At 43.1% G+C, this 19,335-nt stretch overlaps 1 protein-coding gene and 1 pseudogene across 3 annotated transcripts in view; both read right to left on the reverse strand.

The window, feature by feature from the left end:
* Positions 1-2,128: 2,128 nt before the first annotated feature.
* DNAJC18 (DnaJ heat shock protein family (Hsp40) member C18) overlaps positions 2,129-19,335 on the reverse strand; it is a 28,585-nt gene continuing 11,378 nt past the window's right edge. For all 3 annotated transcript variants that reach the window (XM_039252769.1, XM_039252768.1, XM_039252770.1), the window contains exons 4-9: positions 17,985-18,130; positions 14,939-15,124; positions 13,432-13,547; positions 12,317-12,426; positions 9,508-9,680; positions 2,129-4,282 (exon numbers count right to left, since the gene is read on the reverse strand). In XM_039252769.1, the coding sequence (XP_039108700.1) occupies positions 4,158-4,282; positions 9,508-9,680; positions 12,317-12,426; positions 13,432-13,547; positions 14,939-15,124; positions 17,985-18,130 (856 nt within the window). In that variant the 3' untranslated portion in view covers positions 2,129-4,157. The remainder of the gene's footprint in view (positions 4,283-9,507; positions 9,681-12,316; positions 12,427-13,431; positions 13,548-14,938; positions 15,125-17,984; positions 18,131-19,335) is intronic.
* On the reverse strand, positions 11,674-11,800 carry LOC120245658 (annotated as a pseudogene).

Raw genomic sequence — 19,335 nt, forward strand, 5'->3', positions numbered from 1 at the left:
ATGGGTTTGAGCCCCACATCAGGCTCTGTGCCGACAGTTCAGAGCCAGCTTGGGATTCTCCGTCCCTCTCTCTCTGCCCTTCCCCCACTTTCTCTCTCAAAAATAAACATTAAAAAAAAATCATTGCATTCTGTAAGAAGGGTGACCAAATTTCAAGTCTCTCTTCCTCAGAGTTGCTTTCACCGAAGCCTCAAACTGGATCACATTCCTCCGTTAAAAATCCCTAAGTTTTTCTTGGTTTCCCCTTTGACATTCATTCCACTGGGGAGCATTGTCTAAAGTTAGCTTGCCCTCAGATATGAGCTCCAGTGCTGGTTCTTACTTGTTCCCCAATCCCCATCCCCAAAGCTCAGCCTGCCTGACACACAATAAGCTCTCCATCTTTGCTGAATTGCATCTCATCTCCATCTTTCTCCTACTGAAAGATAGTATGAACTGTGTACTGAGTTTGCGTTGTTGTTGTTTTTTCAGTAATCTCTACACTCAAAGTGGGGCTTGAACTCATGACCCTGAGATCAAAAGTCACATGTTTTTCTGACTGAGCCACCCAGGCACCCCCATGTACTGTATTTTTTAAACCAAGACTTTCCTAAAATATGGGTCGTTGGGAACGAGGACATTAGGGAACTGGGATAACACCTGATTTTCGGATGCTGGGTAGTTTAGCTCTGTAAGTAGGCTATAATATGCTGCTGCAGCTGCTATTATCTTATAGACAAGAAATATAGAATTGGTGATGCCATCAATGTTATCTATTGTTCTAAATACCAATAATTCCACTGATGGATGAGGGAAGACGGGAGCAGGGACACTAAGCCTTCTCTAGTCCTAAATGACTCTAAGGGAGTCCAGCATTATGTGGTGCCCAAGTGTGTGATGGGTAAAAGAAGAAAGGAAAAATGTAGAGCCATTCTTTTTATATAAAATCGTTTAATTTCTTTCTCTGTTAAAATACACTCAATCCAGATGTAGTGGATCAGGTGACCAGAGTTTTCAGGATTCGTATTCCACCAGGAGCTGATTCCACCTGTGTCAAACCTGGCTCTGGTCACAGAACATTCACGTCTTTAATTCCCAAAACTAAGTGTGATGCAAGTGATGTCATCAATATCGAACACATGGGTATATAGTTACGTGGTGGTCACTGCACGAGGTATCAACAATGCAGGCTCAAACATAGAATGTAGAGTAACTTGGCCTTTCCCCAAAATAAATATTTAGAACACTAAGCTTATACCATAAATGAGTCCAAAATAAATATTAATTAAGAGCTAGCTTCTGTGAGGAACAGGGCATGCAGAGACAATGAACTTGCAGGTGTGGCCAGTTGTAACAGAAAGCTTCTGGAATCCCAACAGCGCCTCCTCACAAAGTCAGTCCTGAGCATGAGGATGAAAATGAGAACAATGCAAGGCTTGGCCAGGCTGCGGGATCCCATGTTCCAGTGGGGTAATTTCTAACAGTTTCCAGCAGAAAGCATAGCAATGGCATTTTCTTACCAGTCACTTGTCCCAAGGTGTGAGGCTTGGAGCTGATCAAGGAAATTCAGAAGTTTTCTGGTTTGAGCAGATGAACCCCAGGGTTGCTAATCTGGGGACATGGATTCCTTGAAGCTGCAGTGTCCTCTGTGTGAGAAGGGTTTTCACCCTATCCTCCTTACTGCTGATCAGGCAGCGCAGAGAGCACTTTCATTCTCATGAATAGGAGCTTCACCTTCTGCTTAAGCCGCTAGCCCTGCTTCTTTACCCCACTTCCCTACCTCACACATCCCCACTCTGCATGAATGCTCACAGAAACAGAGAGAGCTGCACGCCAAGACAGCAAGAATAAGCCTTACCTAAAGAGTTTATATGTGATCAGGAAACCTTCCAAAAGATGGAGGCAAGAGGAAGATGCTTATTTTACCATCATGCAGACAATCCATTGAAAATAGAACCCAGGAAGTCACAGTTTAGCCATATTCTGGACCGTACCAAGTAGATGAATCTATTCTTCAAAGTCAAATACTCTTCTATTGAGGAAAGCCGGATGTGAGTGTTGTAGTCTATTAGGTAATAAATACAACATTTACCACATTTTACCAACATTTTAAATCAGTGCTTTAAAAACAGACAAGAGATCTGACATCTAATGGTGTCAGTTTTGCCTCTATTTAGTACTATCACAGATAATTCATCTCTGCCACGAAATCTATGTCAAGTCAATTTAATTATGGCCCATTTTCTAGCAGAGATTGAAGTTGGGGACAGAAGAGCTTTGATTTTTATGTGTGTAAGAAAACTTTCCATAAGCCTGTTTGGCTCACAGGTGTATTGTATAGTGTAAATCCCCTCAATTACTCAGAAAGGATTAAGGAAGTCCCCCAAACCAGGAACACAGACCTAATTGGGCAGCAAAATCCGTCATTTCTGGAGCTGCTGCCTCCCCACAGCTGAGCAGTTGCCCCCATCAGCCCCCTATCAGCTATCAGAGATCCTCTCATCACCTCTAGACCCATCTCCTGACCCTGTGGAATGTCCATGTTGAACCATACTAGACACATCTGCCTAAGTCATGGCTATGAATCTGAAAGGAGAATCTCTACTTTGGAAATCAGTTTTAATAAAGGAACTTTTCTTCCATCCTGAAGAAAACATGGAGTGCAGACTACAGTCATCTACTGATTTGCCAGGTTCTGATTCATAATGATCTAGGCAGCTCAGTCCTGGCAGCTCACCTTGTCTAGGACCCAGAACCACAGGGCCAAGACAACAGCTTACCTCTTCCTTGCCACCAGTGGGAATGGCTGCCTGCCTTTGATGCATCTCTTGCTTTGTATACAGAATCGTTATAGAGAGGGTCTTGCTTCTACAGACCATGGAAGAAGGTATCCTGAATGAATGCAGGACGGCCATAAAAAGGATAAGGGGTCACAGGGTCAGGGGAGACTGGGGCATCCCTGGGAAAGACTATGCCTTAACAGTCTGGCTAGAATCACCAGAGAAATGGGAATGGTCTAATACTTCCTACTTGATAATCAGCCTGGCTTTGCCACTACCCCAATTGTATGACTGGGCCAACCATTTGTCCTCTCTGGGCCAATGTTTTCTTTCATAAAAAAAAGAGGGGGGGTAACATGTCTCCTTCACAGAGTTATGAGGAGGCTAAAGAAAGAAAATATATGCGGGAGCCCCTACTTCATATCAGGCACTCAATAAATGTTGACTACATGGAAAAGCATCTCATATCACAAAATGTAGGGCACTGGGTTAAACATAGTGACTGCTTGGGGCCAATACCAGACCTCCAAAGCCACGGAAAGAGGGTCTTTCCCCGCTAGCTCTAGACCTGAGCAACCATCTTGATGGCCTGGCAATGCCTATTCTTAGGTCTGACCAATGTACTTCCATGGTGTATAGGGACTCTGGTCAAAAGTCATGCTGCAAGAGGAAACTCAGTCTTGTGTTTTACCTTCCTCCCCGGACTCCTGCTCTCTGCTGCTGAGTTGTCCACGGAACTGTTTCACCCAGTAGCTTTTACTTTCTGGACCATCAACAAGGGAGAGGGTTAAGGAAGTAAAAGAAACTCAAATCAGGCAGTTTGCTAATGCTAGTAAATCTAAACAGAGATAGGCAAATGGGAAAACTATCGTCTGTAATAGTTGACATCTCTCCACCTTCCCCTTAGAAAATGCAAAGATGGTGGGCCCATGTTCCAAGGGCTGAATGCTAGGGGACATGATGACTTTCATGAAGGGAGAGGGATCATTCCTGGTGCACACTGTAAACAACTAATATTAAGCTGCTCTGACTATGCCTAGGGACGACTGGGTATTGAGATTTAACTGAAGAAGGAAAGGAGGAAGAAAACATAGATCTGCTCTGGGATGCCTGAACCCCAATCCTAGAGGCAGGGTAGGCATGGAGCAGGGGGCTACATCAAATGCTCTGCCATTAATTCAATTTACATGAACTGTTCATGGCCCTTGGAGTCGATCCCCAGGAAAGATTCTGTGATGACAAGTCTGGCTCCATGCTCAAGTGCCTTTGACTCTGCCCACCAAAGTTAGCAAGTTGAAAAACGTTCATCATTTCCTAATTTTGTATTATAAAATGGAATTAGGAACATAAATAGTAACAAGTAGCAAAACCCCGACCCTGTGTAGGGCCATCATCCTTTCAGCCACCTCTGCGTAGACCAATAAGTTTGGAAAGTTTTTCACAGTTTTCAAGTTTCAGTGACTCTGCCTTCTGTTTCAATCGTTCATCTCTGTATAATCCTGCCAAATTTGTCAATTCCGACTCTGAAAGATAAAAGAGGGAACAGTCCATCAAGAGAGTTGACCTCTGTTTCGCCTCAATATTTCTGGAGTCAAAGCCCCTTTACTTTATTTAATGCTTTTTTTAAAAAAATAAACTTAAGGAACGCTTACTCATTTATTCAAGAAACATGAATCCGGCAGCTACACTGCACCAGGTGCTAAGGATTAAAGGACACCTGTGGTCCCAGAGTCCTACAGTATCCGTGCTCAATTATAAAAGTGCCGGACTTAGTTCTTATCAATAGAACATTTGGCACCAGACTTAGGAAACATGCACGTGTGCAGTAAGAGGAGACTCTGTTTTGTGGCCTTCCTACGAATGGCATTCAGATGGCAGTCGGGAGAGAATGGAGGCCAATCGCCCGTTCCTGTCATCTGAAACAAAGACAGCTGCTCCATTCTGTCCCCTGCTTTGCTGGATCATAACTCATACATGCTAACTGACACAGAGCCTCCCTCCAGTGCGTATGCCTTCTATAGAAGGCCAGGTTGCTGGCGGCTTTCTTCATTCCCTCACCACATGTGGGGTCCCTAACTCAAAGGCCAAAGGCAGCTGGGCTCTTTTAAAAGTGAAATCATCTGGATCCGGTGACCTTTGTCTCCTTGACTAAATGAATTTCATTTTCTCTTCATGGTAGAGAAGGTCATTCTATTTTTAACCAGAATATAATCTCCGCTGTCTTTCCTGACTCAACGGCGGTTTGGCTGCCTCTATTTTTCATTCTTTTGTCAAGTTTCAGAGACGTTCTTAGGAAGGAAAGCCTGAAAAGCACCCCCAGAGACGCGCTGTGTATTAACAGGATGGAACGCTTGGATGGGCAGTGTGGCTTCTGAAAGCCTTCGACAGCAGGCAGCTACTCTGTGTTTAAAGGACCATACTTGTGAAAATGCTATTTTAGCCATTTTGAAATATGTCTATCCATTCTGAATCATCCTGCCAACAGATTTTGTTTTTCTTGGTGGAACGAGAGGCACCTGTCTGATTAATCAGCAAACTGACTAGAAACAGGAATTAATACTTAGCCAGGGGGAACGATGGGCATTGGTTTCTGAATAAGTTTCTATCAACACAAAACACTGTCTGGCATTTCTGCTCACAATGATTCTATTTACACCAAGTAAGGCCCAAAGTGCAGATTAAGTGCAGGACTCCAGGGTGAGGGGTGGCCATGCATGAAAACCCTCCCTCTACAATGGAGGCTCAGAGCCTGGGCCCTAGCCCAGCAGTTGCTTGGCAAGCAGTGTGTCTCCTGGGCCCCAGAACAATGCGCCCTCACCCCTTGGCGCGGGTGCCTGCAGTGCCTGCTAGCCGGAGCTTGCCTTGGCACAGTCATGCTTGCAGGTGACGGGGCTTCCTGGAGGACGTGTGCCACACCCGAATGAGAGCCCTCGGCTCCTGCGGCCTGCCCGCTGCTCTAACTCCATTTCTCTGGCTTCTCCGGCATGTGGGAAACCTGTTCAGGAGGCCTCTGTAAAATCAGTCTATGCCCCTGGTCCTCTGGAGTCACAGCTATGCCAGTATATGGAACAGATTTGGTGGCTTTGTTTTTCCTTGCAATGACTTCCTTAGGTTTTTTGTTTGCTGAGCTTACCTAAATGCCTCATCGCCTGGAATCTCATTCTACAAGACACTAAAGGCTAATCATTCTTACTATTTTCTACAGCGAAGCCCATGCTAAGAAGCTGATGAAGGATAACTGTACATATACGAATGTTTTTCTCAAACTATCACACAGCCATTCATAAACCTCATTAAAACCAGGTTTCTATGCTCCAGAGGTTGAGACCCCTGCTACCGAGCAATGACTTTCCAACAAGGTCCGTGTTTCAAAGAACCAGTCCCAAATGCCCATTACCAGGCTTTGAGAAACTTCTCTCCAAACTGCCAGTGAATGCTTTTGCCCCTTAATGAGTAAACGATCAATTCAACTAATATGTTACTTTCGACATATTTTGACTGTTAAAATTCAGTATAACTTCTAAGTTAAAAAAAAAATCTTTGGAAAGGGCATCAAGAGAACAGCTTTTCTTCCTCACAAAATATTTCCCTTGCCCTGAATGCCAGTGTGATAGAGAGACAGAGTATTGAGGCTTCCAGGGAAACTAACTCAGGCAAATTTCTTTTTTTTTTTCTTTTTTTCTTTTTTAATATTTTTATTTATTTCTAGGAGAGAGAGAGAGACAGCGTGAGCAGGGGAGGGTCAGAGAGAGAGGGAGTCACAGACTGAAACAGGCTCCAGGCTCTGAGCTGGCAGTCAGCACAGAGCCCGACGCGGGGCTCGAACCCACGAACCGTGAGATCATGACCTGAGCGAAAGTTGGACGCTTAACCGACTAAGCCACCCAGGCGCCCCAACTCAGGCAAATTTCTTAAGAAGCACATCCCAGAGCCTCTCCCAAGAACACTCTGCTCTCATGTGGTCTGGAAGACCACAGTGGATCCTAACCACCCTCAGGATCCAGCCGCATGAGACAGTTCTGCATCTAGTCTAGCAAGACCACACAAGGCCTGGACTCCATCAGGAACCAGGTATTTAATATGTGCCATGCCAAACACCATGCAAAGCATTATATCTTCTATAACCCATACAGCATCTCTAGGAGGAAGTGCATTCTATCCCCATTTCAAAGCCTAAGCTTCTCCCCACTGTGCTACCCTGCTCCAGGGCATGGAAAGAAGCGCTCCTCTGCCAGGCAGAGCCAGGATCTCAGCTCAGCTCTGTCAGGCCGGGAGGCAGAGCCTGCCTGTTACTTTTGTCCGGCTCAGCCCAGTGGCGCGGCTACATCCCTTGGCGTTGGGCTTATTATCTAGATGCAGCTGTGAAGGAGTAAACGGGGCAATCAGTGTTCATAGTAAGGGATTACTCATGGAAATTCACTCAGATTAAGGATTCTAAGGCAAAACAGAGAAAAGAGATGAACAAAAGATTTAAAAAGACAATGACTAACTTTGCTAAAAACAGTTTCCATTCGGTATTTTGCCAAGAGTGAACTTTGTTCTCAAGTGGGTTTATTTTTACAACCTCCAAGTGCTAAATTTAACCTTGTTGGCTGCACTTGCTGCTGGATCCGGAGGGCAGATGCCGCTCATTCTCAGATGGCATTTGGGTCGTGTGGAGACTCTGGATAGCCACCATCCTTAAATGCCAGAAATAGACTTTTAAAGGGTGTGTGCTGATCACACTCTGTTTGGAACTTGTGGGTACATGCATCATGCTTACCCATTGGATTCTTTGGTCCCAGAGAGGAACCATGAAGCTAGGCTCATGGAGATGGGGGAAGAAGCCTAAAAACCATTTTAGATATAATTCTTACCATAAGATCTCTGTGCACTTCTAGCTGGGGAGTGTACGTGGGTGGATGGGTGTTTGACAAATGTGAAATGCAGATTTTCATCCAGTTTTTGTGCAAAGCAACAAATTCAAAACCCTCCAGGGCACAGTACAATGGGGACTTTTAGGACACACACTGTGGCCTTCACGTGATTTAGATCCATGTATTAAATGCCTTTCTGTCAAAAGCCTTTTCTTGCTCCAAAATTCTTTCCTGAATTTTGAAGCTTGCACAATACCTAGTTTGACCCCTCAGGTTTTTCAGTATTTTTAAATAAATTTTTGAACCAACTGCCCACTGCTTAATTTCCCCTTTCATCCCACGGTGATTGCCTATGAAGCTCTTAGTGCACCTGAGGGTTTAGGTGGGCTCTGTCCTACTGAAATAGAGGGCAGGGACAAGGTCCCTAAAGGCCAGGGTAAGGATACTAACCCTCCTCTGTGATTCTTAATCCACAAACATTTTTCATTGTTTTTCAGTCCTGAGAATCCTCTCTTCAAAAGATATTGGTTGAGCACCTATTCTGAAGCAAGGACCATGCCAGGGGCCTGGGACATGAGATTGGTAAGCCATGGCTCTTATCCTCAGAGAGCCCATAGTCCAGCAGGGAGCCGGACATGTACCTACAGAACACTAACACTGAGGACAGTACTGTGTTAGCAGGATGAACAAAGTGCTTTAAGAGCACACAGGAAGGAGAGATTAACTTGGGGGTGGGGCTGGGATGCATGATGGGTCAGCAAGGGCTTAGTGGTGCCGTGACAGAAGAGCTAATTTTATCAGGCACCGTTAGACTTTTAGTAATATGCAGGGATACTCTTTAAAACATGAGTTAGCTTGCTTTTAAAAAATGAACCATGGGCGCCTGGGTGGCTCAGTCGGTTAAGCGTCTGACTTCGGCTCAGGTCATGATCTCATGGTTTGTGGGCTCGAGCCCTGCGTGGGGCTCTGTGCTGACAGCTAGCTCAGAGCCTGGAGCCTGTTTCAGATTCTGTGTCTCCCTCTCTCTCTGACCCTCCCCTGCTCACACTGTCTCTCTCAGAAATAAAAACATTAAAAAATTTTTTAAAAAAGAACCAAAGCCATGTTTTTGTAAGATACGGGTATTAAGGGTGTGCATGCATGTGGTGTGCAAATGATTGCATACGTGTATCTGTGGAATTCAAGCGGGATGAAAAGTGAACCTATTGGCTGAGAGGCAGGGCCACCCTGCTACCAACACTCCCTATTAACAGTCAGTTGGAACTGGAAGCCACCTGGCCAACTCTGTCACCCCCATTGTATCCAGAGAGGGAAAAGGGTGGAAGGCCTGTTGAAACCCACCCTTAGTGCAGGAGCAGACACAGGTGGGGTCACTTTTAATCTATGTGGCCACAGCCGACTAGAGCTGGCTTTTGGTCTGGCTCTAAAACTTCAGCTGGATTGATCAGATTTCCCTGTGTGGAATTAGGAAACCGGACCATCAGAGCTAGGACCATGGAGGAAGCTTGTGATGTAGAAAGGGGCCAGTAACCAGTGGGGCTGTGATGAGGAGGGCAGCACCAAAGCCAACCAGGGCAAAGCCAGGTTATGAAGGAGGAAAGCTTGAAGAAGCAAAGGAAGGCAGTTGGCAGAGAGGAAAGGGGGGCAGAAGGGCAGAGAGAGGCAGACACTCAGACACACAGATAGGTTGCCTGTCTAAGTTCTTAAGGTTTCCAAGTCCTGGCCACATGGATCCTGTCAATTAACTTCATTTTTTTGGTAGGATCCTGAATGGGCCTCTGTCCATGTAAACGTGTGTGACTCAAACAAGGAGAAAGAATGGATCGGGAAGCTGGGGATGCCTTGGGTTGGAAGCACAACCACCAGTGAAAGCCCCTTTGAGAACATCTTACTTTGTTGTTTCTCTTTCCAACAACTCGTCTGGATGTAATCAATGTAATCCTTCTCTATCGTCTTCTCCAGGTCCCGTAGAGATGCTCCTCTGTAGGCCTTCTCAAAGTTTTTATCCACAAAGTAAGGCACCTGCAGATTCTGCGTTTCTCTAGAGATGGTGTAGCCCAAGGTCCTGAGATAAGGAGAGAGAGTCTCAGGTAAGCTTTTTATATTTGGCAATTTCACTCTTAGCACCTGGCTGCACAGGTATCATGACCATAATCACATCTTCGTAGGGCAGATGCAAGTGTCATTGTCTAATACTTAACCTGACACTTATTATTTCCCTAGCAAAGTAATGACTGTAATGTCATCATCATAGGAGCATTTCATACTGTGACTTTGGCCTCGGTAGAGTTACTTTATTCTCGTAAAGGATTAACTTCTCTTACATTGCTTTCTGTACTAAAAGCTGAATGCTGAATGTTTTTAAAAACTTTGTATGTTGTGCAGGACTTAGCACATGACACAGAGCAGGCTGTTGGTAAATGTTGGCTGAATGAAGTGATTGTTACAGTAAACTATTTACACATAACCAGGTAGCTTAAAACCAACCTAGTATCAATTTTTAGGATATGTAAAAAGTACTTCACACATAGCTGGTAAGTGAGGGCTGCAAAAATATCAGACAGAAGATTTCAGTGATGCTTCTGCACTAACTCTGTGTGGGTCTAATCTATCTAATGGCAGATGGTGCTCAGAAACATCAGTAGGTCTGGGTTAACTAAATACTAATCATAAGGAAGTATATAAGGGAGCTCAAATATAAGTTAAAACAATGTGATAGCAATGTGCAAAATCCAAGCTAGTTTTATTCAAACTGGAGAAATTCCATCTCGACTGAGGTATATTTGACACTTCCTCAGCTTTTTCCTTTGATCTCTCTACTGAAGGATCTTGCTGAATGTCCAAATGTTTAGGCCTTGACTTCTCCCACCTCTGTCTGAGAAGATGTTAGCAGGGCAAGTTCTTCCCTGCTCCACTAGCTGCACAAGAATGGAGGTAGCGATGACAAACAGGGAACATGGGAAGTTGGGAAATAGAGGGAATTAGGCCAGTGTGACCTGATAGTAGCAACTTCTCTCTGATTCTCAGCTTTCCTTTCTGTAAAATGAAGATACTGATCCAGAAAATAGTCTTTATTCTACAGTGATCGCCAGCAAAGACTTTTCCGGTTATGCACTGCTCCATGGCTTCCACATTTTGTAAGTTTAAAAGAAAAATTTTTTTAAAGATTTTATTTTTAAGGGACTCCTGGGTGGCTCAGTTGGTTAAGCATCTGACTTTGGCTCAGGTCATGATCTCACGGTTCGTGGGCTCGAGCCCTGCATCAGACTCGGTGCTGAAGCCTGGAGCTTGCTTCGGGTCTGTGTCTCCTTCTCTCTCTCTCTCTCTCTCTGCCCCTCTCCTGCTCATGAACTGTTTCTGTCTCTCAAAAAATGGATAAATGTTAAAAAAAACTTTTTAAAAAAGATTTTATTTTTAAGTAATCTCTGCACTCAATGTGGGGCTGAACTCACAACTCCAAGATCAAGAGTCTCTTGCTCTATTAATTGAGCCAGGCAGGTGCCCCCTTTTGTAAGGTTTTTGTCTGCTAAACTATAATAATGAGTAATGACTCATTTCTCATTCAACTTAAAATAATTAATCCAGTGATTCTCTACCATACCTCTGGTATGGACCAGAGTTATTTGGAGGGCTTATTAAAACTCAGATTGCTAGTTCTCATCCTCAGAGTTTCTGTTTCAGTATATATGGAATGAAGCTTAAGAGTCTGCATTTCTGGGGCGCCTAGGTGGCTCAGCCGGTTGAACATCAGGCTTTGGCTCAGGTCATGCTCTCATGGTTCATGGGTTTGAGTCCCGCATTGGGCTCTGTGCTGACATCCAGCTCAGAGCCTGGGGCCTGTTTCAGATTCTGTCTCCCTCTCTCTCTGACCCTTCCCTGCTCACACACTCTCTCTATCTCAGAAATAAATAAAATATTTTTTAAAAGTTTTTTAAAAAAAGCGTCTGCATTTCTAACATGATGCCAGATATTGCCAGATGTTTGATGTCAATGATTCTGGTCTGGGAACCAAACTTTGAAAACCGAATTAATTGAAATAATTAATGGAAGAAACAAAAAGATTCCTATCTGAGCTCATGATTTGCATGCAATACAAACATGCCAATGAATTTCTATATTTTCAATTAGCAATAATTGCGCCTTGGATAAACCTCATTGGCTACGATACTGCCACTGCGCAAAGCTTGAATTTCTATATTTTCAGCAAAAGCAAAGAAATGTGATACCATGGTTTGACTTTGTAGCCTCATCATGAATAAATGTCCTATTCTTGCAATTGTGAAAATAATTCACTTGCAAAAGTGAAAATAATCACTGGATCTCAGATACTATGCTCCTGACCCAGAGGGGCCCAGCGATTCGATCACAAGCTCAATATAGTCCTTTCTAAATCTCACATGGTATGACAAGAATCTAATCTGAAACTGGAGTTGGTCTATTAATCTTTCAGACACTAGTTGCTGCTGTTCTGCGGCTGATCAGATGATGTCGCTGTAGAACAAAATAATCCATGTCCTGAGCAAACAGGAAATTGCCAAGAGTATTTTTGAGTCTCTGCTCTATTACTATCCAGCTGTTCCTTTAAACACAAAATCAGTGTTTTCTACAACGGGGAAATGAAATGTTAGCAATGTACTAGCAAAACGTTCAAGTCTTTCACCCTCCAAGTTGTTAAGAAAGATTTAAAAATATTTGACTTACGATTTATAGAACAGACTATATGGGGGATTAGCTGCTAGCAGCTGAGTAATGACAGATATAATCACAATCACAAGAAATGGAAGTAGCTGAATAAATGCAGAATACGTATTCTGAAAAAGAAGAAAAAATATTTGATGTAAGTGGCCTTCGTTTATATAAAGCTTACAGAAAACAGGATAGTTTTCCCAAAGAAAATACAAATTACTGCAATGTACTGCACAAAGCCCAAGGTTTTTCTAGGAGAGCTGTACTTTCTGCTGAGAAGTACCAAATACTCTGTTCTCTGTGCTGAGAAGGCTGAAGGAGACCCACCCATAACCTATATTGACACACAGTTATTCTTCCTTTTTCTAAGACCAAAGAAGCAGATACCTCTGGGTGAGCCTATCTAGATTATGACCCTTACAGAGCCATGTTAGTATTATGCAGCTTTGTTCCCTTGGCTACAGCTGGATGGACTGGGGGACATCTAATCCTAGCAGGGATAATCACATTCTCCCTCCTAGAAATTTGGAATTGAGATTCATCACTGTTCACCACTAGGCAGTCACCTGAAGGACACCCACTCTTAGGCAGTGTAAGCTGGCTGTTTGCAAGAGGAAGTAGAACAAGCCAGGCCACTTAGAGAGAACAAAGCAGATGCGTACAAGCAGGAAAAGTGGAGACAATCTGGCCACAAATAGTCACGGAGAGATAGCGGTATGGGTGCCTAACCGTACCTTAGTTTCTGGTTCCCATCTGTCATGATGGGACCAGCTGTGCATCCCGCTCTTGAGCTTCATGAGACTCCCTAGATCCCTTACTTTCAACTCCCTTTAGTTTTGCATATTTTGAAAGGGGTTCCTATTTTCTGCAGGGAGGAAAATCTTGATCAAGACAGCCCCACAGGAGAAATGATTTCCTGAAACAGCTGCCAAAGGATGGGTGGGAAGGAGGGTAACATTCTGGCCTATTTGGGCCAATTATCCACCTTCTCCTACCACTGCCTCCACTTTCCTAAAACACATTTTAACAACATAGCTTATGTTGAACTTCTGAATCCTGATCATATACACCATGAAAGCCAGCTCAGTGCTAGTGTTTATGGCAGCAGTTGTGCTGTCCTCCCTCGGTACCTGAGGCTTTTCTTCCTCTTCTTCTTCTTCCTTCCGTGTCTGCGTCCGCTCATGTCGGTGCCTCCGGCGGTAATAGTGAGTATCATCTGTCACATTTGAAAACATATGAATGTTTCCTGGAAAAGAAAGAAAAACATAGAGGGGTGCCTGGCTGGCTCAGTCGGTGGAGTGGGCAACTCTTGATCTAGGGCTCGTTGAGTTTGAGTACTACATTGGGTGTAGAGATTACTTTAAAAAAATAAAAAATAAAATACAAATCATGCTTGCACATGCAAAATTTTAAAAGAAAGAAGGAAAAGAAGGTTACAGTGTAAGATATAGCAAACACTCCTTCCTTGCTTTTTCTAAGATCCTGTTCCCAGCCAGGTTCTCTGAGGGTAGAGTATTGTCCCATTTTACTCAGTAGAAAAATAAAACAGTAGGTAAGCCAAGTGAACCAGTTTGAAATGGAATGTGCTTAGCTCTCCTGCCTTTATTTAAATAGTCCTTTGTGGGGCACCTGGGTGACTCAGTCAGTTAAGCTTCCAACTCTTGGTTTTGGCTCAAGTTGTGATCTCACGGCTGTGACCCTGCATCAGGTTCTGCGCTGGGCGTGGAGCCTGCTTAAGATTCTCTCTCTCTCCCTCTGACCTTCTCCCCTACTCACTCATGCTCTCTCTCTCTCAAATAAAAATAATAATAAAGAATAAATAAAGAGTCTTTTGTAACTAGTGAGTGAGAGAACCCCAAAAGGCCTTTAGTAAAGAAAGAACATTTGGGCCATGAATCCTGTCTGATACGCTCATGTCTGCTTCCTTGCCTAATATCAGATTATGTCACTGGTATCTTTAATAGCAACTCAGAAAATTCAGTTTACTTCCTGGACATTTAATTATTCCAACTTCCAAGTCTCTAGGGTATTTTTCTAACTCTTATCTTTATATAGCTGCTATTTTACAATAATGATAATAATAGGCATCTTGCTACTTATTTATAAAGTACCTAAAAATCTAACTCTTGTAGCAGCCCTATGAGGTAGAAGTTATCTGCTCCATTTCTCGGGTGAGGAAACAGGATCAGAGAGACCAAGTGATTTGGTTAAAATCAAGCACAGTTGGAGGCTGAAGACCTGCCTCAAACCCAAGCTCATCTGATTCCAAATTCTTGCTCTTTCCACCATACGATAGTATCTCTACTCAGATCCTTACACAGGAGCTTGCTGAGATATAGAGACAGAAAGAAAGAAATATAGGGGGGCCTGGGTGGCTCAGTCGGTTGAGCATCTGACTTCGGCTCAGGTCATGATCTCACGGTTTGTGGGTTCGAGCCCCGCATCGGGCTCTGTGCTGACAGCTAGCTCGGAGCCTGGAGCCTGTCTTCAGATTCTATGTCTCCCTCTCTCTCTGACCCTCCCCTGCTCACACTGTCTCTCTCTCTTCCTCTCTCAAAAATAAATAAAACATTAAAAAATTAAAAAAAAAAAGAAAGAGAAATATAAAGTTTTAAGTGATAATTTTGAAAAACTAACCTGTGGGAAAATGGCCTCCAAAGAAGACATTGAATAGCTCTTCTGGAGTGATGTCTGCTTCGAAGTCCCTGTAATAGTTGTAAGGTCTGCCTCGAGGGGCAGTGAAAGTCACCTGTTCATCTCCATATTCATCATAGCGGAGTCTCTTGTCAGGATTACTCAGGACTGCAAAGGCATTTCCTATCGCTGCAACCAAAACCCAAAAGTACCTGAGTACACAGTCTTTGCTGGAGCTGAGGGTGATCACTGTAGCAGCAATGAAGAGCCCAGAGTTGTCCGGTGCTGGATGACTTCAAAGGGGCCTAGAGAAAGGTGCTTGGGCCTAAAAGTTCACCAGAGTTTTGCCCTTGACATTTTTCACAATCTAGTTTGATAAGCCAGAAGCAATACTGGACTCAAATTGAACTAAAAAGTACTGCCTTCCTTCATCAAAAATACATCCTTATTTCACTGAGAGCAATTACTTTATGGTTGGAAACAGTTCATACATGAGCAATGGTATTCTAACATGAAGTCATAAACAGTTTCCTGAATAAAATAATCAGTAAAATTATTGCTTGGCTAAAAGCAAAGTCCTCAGGGCCCTGGGTAGCTCAGTTGGTTAAGTGTCAGACTTGATTTCTGCTCAGGTCATGATCTCATGGTTCATGAGATCGAGCCCCAACTTGGGCTCTGTGCTCACAGCACAGAGCCTGCTAGGGATTTTCTCTCCCTCTTTCTCTGCCTCTCCCTCCTCAAAATAAGTAAATAAACTTAAAAAATAAATAAATAAAAGCAAAGTGCTCACTAATCACAGTCCTGTTTCAGCTTACTTTAGAAAGTGGTCTAGAAATTAAGAAATGTGGTGCAGCTGGGTGGCTTGGTCAGGTAAGCATATGACTTCAGCTCAGTTCATGATTTCATGGTTTGTGAGTCCGAGCCCCACGTCGGGCTCTGTGCTGACAATTCAGAGCCTGGAGCCTGCTTTGGATTCTGTGTCTCCCTTTCTCTCTGCTCCTCCCCAGCTCACGCTCTGTCTCTGTCTCTCTCTCAAAAATAAATATTAAAAAAAAAAAGAGGGGCGCCTGGGTGGCTTAGTCGGTTAAGCGTCCGACTTTCGCTTAGGTCATGATCTCACGGTTCGTGGGTTCGAGCCCCACGTCGGGCTCTGTGCTGACTGCCGGCTCAGAGCCTGGAGCCTGTTTCAGTCTGTGACTCCCTCTCTCTCTGACCCTCCCCTGCTCACGCTGTCTCTCTCTCTCCTAGAAATAAATAAAACATTAAAAAAAAATTAAAAAAAAAAAGAAATTAAGAAATATATCTCCAGTGTCTCAGTGATGGATCAAAGACTGAGTAGATTACACATGCTGACCATTACCTCGTCTCCCTGTGTACAAACATGCAAATGTTGTCCCATTTCATTTAAACACAAATCGGTATCACTAATCAAAGAAACCTTGAAAAACAAATCTTTAAGATATCCCTACTCCCTGCCTTTAAGTCAGTCAACACTATCAGAAACACAATCAGAAGGAACATTTCTTGATGATTCTTCTAGTGAGGGAATTATATTAAATGTATATAGCAATAAAAAAGCTAAGCAGAAAAAAACAAACAAAAAAGGCTAACTAGAGTTGCTTCAATATCACCTCCCTGGAAACCTGACAGATTTCTCATAGATATGGCATTGATCTGTGAGATACTTTACACGAAGGTGTAAAGACAATGTGGGTTATCTATTTGTTTCTGTGTAGAAACTGTGGGGAGGATAAGATTCAAAAAGGCACATCAATAAAGGGAGACTGTCCTCTGAGGTAAATGTTTACTTTTAAGATGTTCTCAGAGCCATCATTTTGTACTTTTTCTTTAGAAAAATCCCAAATCAACAGAAAAGTTGAAAAAATAGTAAATAACACCCTTTCCCTTGATTCATCAATTGTCTTTTTTTTTTAAATTATTTTTAATGTTTTATTTATTTCTGAGAGAGAGACAGCATGAGCAGGGGAGGGTCAGAGAGAGAGGGAGACACAGAATCTGAAGCAAGTTCCAGGCTCTGAGCTAGCTGTCAGCACAGAGCCGATGTGGGGCTCGAACCCATGAATTGTGAGATCACGACCTGAGCCGAAGTCCGATGCTTAACCGACTGAGTCCCCCAGGTGCCCCTTGATTCATCAATTGTTAGCATTTTGCCACATTGTTTCCCTCAACTCTCCATTCATACATGCATACATATAGTCTGTATACATTTCTTTTGCTGAACCATTTGAAAGTAGGCTGCAGATATTATGCACTTCATCCCTAAATATTTCAGCATGTATCTCCTAAAACAATCTCCTACATGATCACAGTACTGTTATCATGGCTAAGAAATTAACATCAATCCATGTACTTCATGCAAGGTCCATGTATTGCATTTGCTTTTATATCCCTTTTGTTTCTTCTAGAACAGTTCCTCCACCTTTTCTACTTTTCATTATATTCACTTTTTTGAAGAGCAGGTCAGTGTTCTTTGTAGAATAGCCCATGTTTTGATGATTTCCTCATTATTAGATTCAGGTCAAACATTTTGGCAAGAATACCACAGAGGTGCCATACCACATAATGGTAGGTGGGGCCAGTATTGGTGACAGTAAGTTGGATCACTTGGTTAAATTGGTGGAAGCTAGAGATCTCCATTATAGAGGAATTTTTCTGCTTTGTAATCAGTAAGTATTCTGGGGGATGATACTCTGACATCATGGGTCCTATTCAACAAAAACCCAACACCAACAGTTTTAACAACCATTGATAATCCTCGACTGAATCAATGGCTGTTAGGTAAGATTTTTATTTATGTGTTAAGTATAAAAACATATCGTTACAGAGAAACGAGATATTTTTTTCCAAAAGAAAATAAATAAGTGAATGAAGACAGGAGGGAGCCGTGCTGATAATCACTATTTAAGAGGTAAGGCAGGAAAAAGGGTCCTGTTTGTAGCATTATAAAACTATTACAGGGGAGGCTGAACATGACTTGGGACCAAACATCACAAGAAGGGCAGAATTAAACATTAATTCAGGATCAGACCTTTGAAAGCATCTGTCGCTCCAGGAGCACAATTCTTGTCAGGGTGAAATTTCAGGGCAAGTTTCCGGTAAGCTTTCTTAAGCTCATCATCACTGGCATTTCGAGACACTCCTAAAATTTCATAGTAATTTCTGCATTTCTTGATCCTATAAAGACACATCAGAAATATGTATGTCTACAAGTCCCCTTTTGTACAGTTCACTGTAAAATAGTACATTGATCCTGCAATATATGAGCCCCAAAACAAACCCAAAACAAACATAAAAGAAAATGGCGAACATATTAATGAAACATCCAGATTGATTAACAATATCCTCCTTCTACCAAGAGCTTAATGCCTTTCAAAATATTTTTACATCCAATATTTTATTCTTCCTAAATCCCTGCAAGTGGGTAGAATAAACAGGCTCATCCTTACATCAAGGTGCAGGCTAAGCCCCTGAGAGTTGAATCATAGGATAGCAAAGCCAGAAGAAACACCTAATCACCCTACTTACTTCTTTCTCTCTCTTTCTCTTTTTCCTTATGGGTACCTTTTTTTTTTTTTAATGTTTATTTATTTGTGTGTGTGTGTGTGTGTGTGTGAGAGAGAGAGAGAGAGAGAGAGAGAGAGAGAGAGAGAGAGCGTGAGTAGGGGAGGGTAAGAGAAAGAGGGAGACACAAAATCCGAAACAGGCTCCAGGCTTTGAGCTGGCTGTCAGCACAGAGCCCCACATGGGGCTTGAACTCACAAACCGTAAGATCATGACCTGAGCTGAAGTCGGACGCTCAACCGACTGAGCCACCCAGGCGCCCCTCCTTATAGGTACCTTTTTAAAAACTTTGTTTTAAAAAGTTAATATATAGGAGCACCTGGATGGCTCAGTCAGTTGAGTGTCCAACACTTGGTTTTGGCTGGTGTCCTGATCTCACGGTTCATGGGTTCCAGTCCTGTGTGGGGTGCCACACAGATAGCGTAGAGCCTGCTTGGGATTCTCTCTCCTCTTCTTTCTCTGTGCCCCTCCCCAGTTCACACTCTCTCAAATACAAACAAAAAAACCAAACAAACTTAAAAAACTTCCTCCTTCCCCATTCCCTGCTCTTCAATCTGCACCCGAAGGACAACCACTATTAAGTTTTCTGTTGGAATACTCCATGGCAATGAGAAAGAATGAAATCTGGCCATGTGTAGCAACATGGATGGAGCTTGAGGGTGTTATGCTGAGTGAAATAAGTCAAGCAAAGAAGGACAAATACCATATGTTTGCACATATAGGAGGATTAGGAGGAACTTAACAGAGGACTAAGGGGGAGAAGAAGGGGGGAAATGGTGGGGGAAAGGGAGAGAGGCAAACCATGAGAGACTCTTGAA

This window comes from Hyaena hyaena, unplaced genomic scaffold, assembly GCF_003009895.1.
Source record: "Hyaena hyaena isolate Hyena2069 unplaced genomic scaffold, ASM300989v1 scaffold_426, whole genome shotgun sequence".
In the NCBI taxonomy this organism is placed as follows: Eukaryota; Metazoa; Chordata; class Mammalia; order Carnivora; family Hyaenidae; genus Hyaena; species Hyaena hyaena.